General features: G+C 37.5%; 1 protein-coding gene and 1 long non-coding RNA gene across 3 annotated transcripts in view; one reads left to right on the top strand and one right to left on the bottom strand.

Annotated features, from left to right (window-relative positions):
• The window catches only part of LOC111445276, a 15,804-nt gene continuing 9,692 nt past the window's right edge, over positions 1-6,112 (top strand). Inside the window, exons 1-7 of the mRNA XM_023083560.1 lie at positions 1-340; positions 599-637; positions 1,279-1,405; positions 1,772-1,833; positions 2,602-2,669; positions 4,015-4,064; positions 4,338-4,407. Coding sequence (XP_022939328.1) covers positions 38-340; positions 599-637; positions 1,279-1,405; positions 1,772-1,833; positions 2,602-2,669; positions 4,015-4,064; positions 4,338-4,407 — 719 coding nt within the window. The 5' untranslated portion in view covers positions 1-37. The remainder of the gene's footprint in view (positions 341-598; positions 638-1,278; positions 1,406-1,771; positions 1,834-2,601; positions 2,670-4,014; positions 4,065-4,337; positions 4,408-6,112) is intronic.
• Positions 4,683-6,112, bottom strand: part of LOC111445280 — a 5,184-nt gene continuing 3,754 nt past the window's right edge. For both annotated transcript variants that reach the window (XR_002710805.1, XR_002710806.1), the window contains 2 exons: positions 5,790-5,868; positions 4,683-4,846 (listed from right to left, as the gene is read on the bottom strand). This is a non-coding gene — a long non-coding RNA (uncharacterized LOC111445280). The remainder of the gene's footprint in view (positions 4,847-5,789; positions 5,869-6,112) is intronic.

The raw sequence follows: 6,112 nt of genomic DNA, 5'->3' as shown, positions 1-6,112 counted from the left end.
GGGCAGTTGGAGGTTTGAAGCCAAACAGGCGATTAGAATGTCATCGTTTTCTTTCACTACTCCATATTATTCCTCTCTGCAAATCCTTCTTTCCGATCGCAGCTTCAACCAAGCAACCACATCTGTCCTTCTGAATCGGAATCTCTTTCCGATTTCATCAAAATTTTTGAGAATTTCTTCACGCAGACACAGGTTTCACGCAAACTCTGTTCGCTCAGGTGCTGAAACTGAAGAACCTCGAGCTCAGCATTCGCCCGAAAGTAATGCAGTTTCGAACAATGGAAGCAAGCTTTCTACAAGTTTTCTATCTTATCTCTGTCCTTTACTCAAGATTTTCGCTGTGAGTAAATTGTAAATATATATATATATATATATATATAAACTTGCGCATTTACATGCTTTTCAATTAGCGTTTCCGACGAAGCTGACTTGACTAATTGTCATTGATATCCACCGAAAGAGTCTAAGAACTGTCGCGTGTTACTTCTAATCTTCATTTCATTTCTTCGCCCATAGAACAGGATCCTTTTCTCTCATTTCATTTAACTTTACCTTCTCATGTTAATAATCTTCATCTTCATATTTTTTTGAATTGTAGGGAGGAGATCCTTCGAGAGAGAGGAATTTTACTTTGGAGGCAATAATTTTTCGCTCTTTACTCTCTGGATTGTTTTTTTCGTTCAATGCGTTTCCTTATTTTTGTGTTTCGCCGGTATTTTACAATCGTTGTTGTTATCTTCTTTTCATAGTTACTTCTACCATACGTAATTTCTTTCTGGAACATATTGTAGACTGATACAGATCTTGTTATGGTTCTAAGATTATATATTATATCAATGCAAATAAATAGAACTGACAGCTTTACACGGTAGACCTACGACTACTTTGTGACTGTTTATTACTTAATCGCACAGAGATGTCAGATTGATATACTCACATAGGATTAACTAGATGTAGCCTATCCGTTCTTCAATATTATTCTAACATGCCTACATTATGTTCTGTCATTGGAATCCCAAGCTTTCCCAAACGCTTTAGATTCTAGCATCACCAACAATTTAACCTAATAACTGCTAATATTTTTCTGGTCAAAACAATAGCATCACTAACAATTTAACCTAATAACTGCTAATATTTTTCTGGTCAGGATAATGTTAATATTTTTTTCACCTTTTTATTTGTTGCTACACGCGTTTTCCTGCATTGCTCAATCATGCTACTCTGAATAGCTTGCTAGTATCCTTCTATGACATCTCTCATCTTGTTGCTATAGAGCAGGTAGCCACATCTTCCTTATCTACATTGGCTAGGCTTCCATGGGGCTCAAGAACGTTGTCGGATAGTTCTCAAAGCAATAGGAATATTAATTTGGAGCCTCTGTTGCCTTTGCAACTCTATGAATTTGGTAATGTCTGTTTTTAACTTTGCAGTTATCTTATGTCGGAAGCCAAAATAATATTACCTTCTGATATCTCAGGGTTTAATTTTTATGGAATTCAATGTTGATAGAAAGCAGAGATTATATTGAATAAAATATATTTTACTCAAGAAGGAGGATGATTTTTGTGAAGTTTACAAGGAAGATATCCAGAGTCAAATTGGCTTTATGAATTGGTTACAATAAGGAATGCAGTTTTGAAATATACTGTCGTGGAATTTTTGAAAGAAGTTGTGTTGTACGCTACTCCAAGTTTTCTCCGGAGCAGTTAATCTTAGCTATTGAATAGCAGTATTTACAAGTTTTCTCATTTCAAATCTTACTTGTCGGCAGAGGCATGCCCCTTTTGCAGGAGGGTTCGAGAGGCCTTAACTGAACTGGATCTTTTAGTAGAGGTATGAAATAAAATTGGTCGACTTAGTTTTTGTTGCATCAATATCTCATGGCTAAATTTTAATAACATTTGAGCTGTTAACTTTATTGCCATTTCTAGTCCGTTTTAAACTGCTTTAAATCACCCTGATATCTACAAAAGATTTATTCCATGCAAATGGATTTGGTTTAGCTTTGATTTTGACTGTTTTCTTTGATTATCGGGTTGATCTCAAGCTTTTACTTGACTTCAGTGGATCGAAAAGATACATAAAAACTGGTTTTGATTGCTTCCTGTAGCTCAATGACTAAATTGTTTCTGTATCAAGTTTCTCTATTTCCACTTCTTACAACCAGCCTTCTGATTGCTTTTACTTCTAAAAGAAATTCCTTAATTCCTATCATTGATGTTGTATATGTTATGTGTGACCATCTGATACAATCTAATTTGAGAAGGTTAAGTGGCTGCGTATGTTCTTTTCTATACTGCCATCAGTTTTATAATGGTCTATCATATTATTCGACTGAGGATAAACATTCAGGAAGTTTTTGGAAGTTGCATTTTTGCTAGTTTTCTCCATTAGAAGGAACGAATTTCATCTTTCTGAGGTACTCCATCTAAACTGTCTTATAGAAAGAATGAAATTTAATTGACTTCAATATTGATCCCTGTTAACTTCGGCCAAACTATGACTTTTTGTTTGCTTCGAATGTTTAGTCCACTTAATGCTTTGCATCAAACTATTAACTGAATGTATTAGCTGTTCAAAACTTACCGGCATATTATGCAGGTTTATCCTTGTCCCAAGGGTTCTATTAGACATCGGGACATAGTTAAGAAATGTGGTGGCAAAGAGCAGTACGTGGTTCTTTCTATTTAGTCCATATTTCAGTTTATTCAAGATCATTTTAAGGTGCCATAAAGAATGAATGGAGTCTGATAAAAGGTGTATTAATTTGTCAAATATAAAAATTAATCAGTTGTGTTTTTCTTTCCGACCTACAAATGTACAGTTTGAAAGAAACCACCTTTAATCTGTCAAATGGCCAAAGGATTACTTGTAAGCCCAAATGCCTTTGAAGTCACGAGTTTAATTATAGCAGCCACCTACTAGGGTTTTAGCATTGCTACGAGTTCTCTAATACTGAGCATTGCATGGCGAAGCAATTGTCCCATTTGACTAGTTCATGTATTGTTGGCTTTGACACTTACAGTTATAAAATATAGTTTTTTTATTAAAAAAAAACATTTTATTAGTTTGTGGTTTGGAGTTATATGCCAAGGACATTTTCTGTTAATAATTTTGTTAGCTTCTGTTAGCCGGGATTCATATTTCTAAATAATAAGATTCTTTAATGAAAATAGATTTTGTAAATATATATATATCTTTTTTGGGTTTATTGTGAAAAAGAAAAATGGTTTTGCAAGGTAATCTTGTAGATTGAGACTTTTTAGATAAGGTGCTTTGGAAGAAGGGTTTTGGTTGTAAATGGAGAGGTCGGATCATTGGCTAGGTGGTCTTCAGCCGCTTGTCTCTTAGAATCTTATAAGGATCTTTCTCTGTTGACCTTGTTAAAGGTGTAGCATCAACCAGAGGGGAAGTATATGACTGACCCTTAGGGAGAGGCTGGAGTAAAGATGAATTGACTCCTAGGATGATAGGTGCACAATTTTAATTGGAACCTTAATGTCTGCCAAGAAATGCTTTTGGGATGCTTGGTTCAAGATCATTCATATGATCAAAGAAAAAACTAAGTTCAGTGAGTTTTTTCATTTATGCTCGAGAATATAGAGCAACTACTAATGTGCACAATTTCAATAGGCAGGTGGAAATGTTTTGGAGAATGTGGTAAGGCCTTGATTTAGGACTTCCAGTTAGAATGATATAGAAGAATTTTCAGGTAAAAAATAAGGACTGCTATGAAATCGCTTTTAGCTAATTTTTTGGCTTATGCTAATGCTTTTGCAATTATACACCTTTTTAATAAGAAGAAATGGTTCCATTATACCACTTCATTTACCAATCTTAGCCAACAAAATATACACCTTTTTGTGAGGTCCTTCAATTGTGGAGGCATGGTTTTATTCTGCGACTTTATTTTGGATTTTAACCAACCATAAAATAGCATAAGAAGTAATGACATGCTTTTATTTCTCTAAACATATGTCACTTCATCTTCTCAATTAAGACTTGTAAATGCAGGTTTCCTTTTCTTATTGATCCAAATACCAGTACTTCAATGTATGAAAGTGGTAAGTGATTAAGCCTCCTATTGTTATAGTATCCACATTCCCCAACTTTTCTAATGCTTTATTGCTTTAATTCACGTTTTTTGTTGTGATCGTTCATGTTTTGCATGTGTAGAATAGTGTATATCAACTCATGCGTTCTGAAACGCAAGTATCCTCCAATTGAGATACAAAATCTTTCATCCAATTTTTCTTCTTATCTTTCACTTTCCTTGGCCAGCTTCCGTGCTATTTGATTATTCTATTACATGCATGTGTTCTATATTTTGCTTATAGGTGATATCGTGAAATACCTCTTTCATCAGTATGGAAATGGTAGAAACCCCTCAACGTGGCTTTTAGAAAGGTAACTGGACGTCTTAACCTTTTTGTTATTGAGATTCTTATAGTTTGGGAGAACAAGTTTGAAAGCTGTTTGACTTGTTAATTTTGGTAATTGTTTATGTTCTTAATTCTTTCATTTTTTCTCACTGGTCTATCAAAATAATTGTCACGACCCGATTTTCGAGGCTTCGAAAATCAGGCCGTGAACCAAAAGACGAAATCGAAAACAAACAAAAAGAAAGTAGAAGAAAAGAAAACCAAAGTAAAAATATAAAAATACTTTGAATTAAAACAAAAGAGAGAAATTTTGTTTGTTAATTATTACAAAAGAAATTGCAAATATAAAATGAAATACAAAAGACTCTAAAAGACCGAAAAGGGACTGACGCTCCGGAACGACCCCCTCTGTGACTGTACAACTCTCAAACGCTCCTCTACCTCGACCAGCAGCCAGTGAACACCTGAGAAAAATAAATGAGAACGGGATGAGTATAAAAATTATACTCAGTAAGCCACCTACTTGTAGGCTCTCTTCGCATCTTAATTTCACAGAACTCCCACGGTTTCCTAATTCGGTTCTAGGACATCGGGTTCTAACCTTAGTCTCTTGGGGCTTGCCCCTTGGGTTTCACCGGTTTATCGTCCTTTCATTAGTCACCTAGGGGTTCCTTATGCCAAGCTAATATGGTCGGTATCTCTCTATGAGGCGCTACCTCTACATGGCTATCTAGAACTACATGGTACCTAGCCTAGGGGTGTGCTGAATACCCCTACGCCCATATAGTCCTCCTATGGGGGGCGCGACCCAACCCGTTCCCATGCAGCTAATGGGCTGTACGACGTGGGGACACATTTCCCATGCGAAATGGCTAAGAACAGTAAGGACTGATCAGGGACCCTTGGACCTCCCACGAAGCTATAGATACCGTTCTCACGCTAGCAATCCATGAACCCCCTTAGGTACTTTCTTACCGTGGTAAACCGCTAAGTTTCTAGGGGAAAATTAAGTCTGTCTAGAGCAGCATATCGCTCCTAAAAGAAATTCCCTAATCTTATCATAGAAATTGGCCTACAAATTAACAGAGGGTGCATGCAATCTTCTTCTAACATCATAGTATGTAATTCATGCAAACTAGGCATACCGGCTCAACGGGACGATGACCTCCATCAAGCATCCAAAACCCGGCATACACAATTTTAGCATAAATTAAACGCATGCATACGTACAACGGAAGCTTAAGGCATACAAGCAACACTCAGATAATTCACCCAACACATCATAACAATCCATCTAATTAATCTCATTCATGGAGGGCTAATTTAAGGCAAAATTACTAACATGCATACATACAATCCAAGCGAACCCTACAAGTATTTCTTCCTAAATACCGGGTGGTGACTTACCTGGTTGACGCGTGCCCTTTCGCTAGCGTTTCTTTGCCCGTGAGGTGTCCAAAACTACTGATTTCTCTAAGTTAAGTCCCTATCCACGTAAAAACAGTATTAGAACTGGAGCCGGGACAAAAATCGAGAAAACAGGAAACAACCGGGCCAAACTGGCCGTTCCACGCGCGCTCACGCGCCCAGCAGCACGCTGGAAGTGCGTGGCCACGCGCGCGGGAAGGCGCCAGCCGCAGGCTGCACGCGCGCCTGCCACGCGCGCCCAATTCTGCACAGTCGCGGGTCGGCCGGCCCGGCCTGGTCCGGTCGGCTCGGCTCGCGTTGCG

This window comes from Cucurbita moschata, unplaced genomic scaffold (assembly GCF_002738365.1).
Source record: "Cucurbita moschata cultivar Rifu unplaced genomic scaffold, Cmos_1.0 Cmo_Scf00007, whole genome shotgun sequence".
NCBI classification, from domain to species: Eukaryota; Viridiplantae; Streptophyta; class Magnoliopsida; order Cucurbitales; family Cucurbitaceae; genus Cucurbita; species Cucurbita moschata.
The sequence above is the reverse complement of the archived record's forward strand: the minus strand, read 5'-3'. Positions and strand labels throughout refer to the sequence as shown.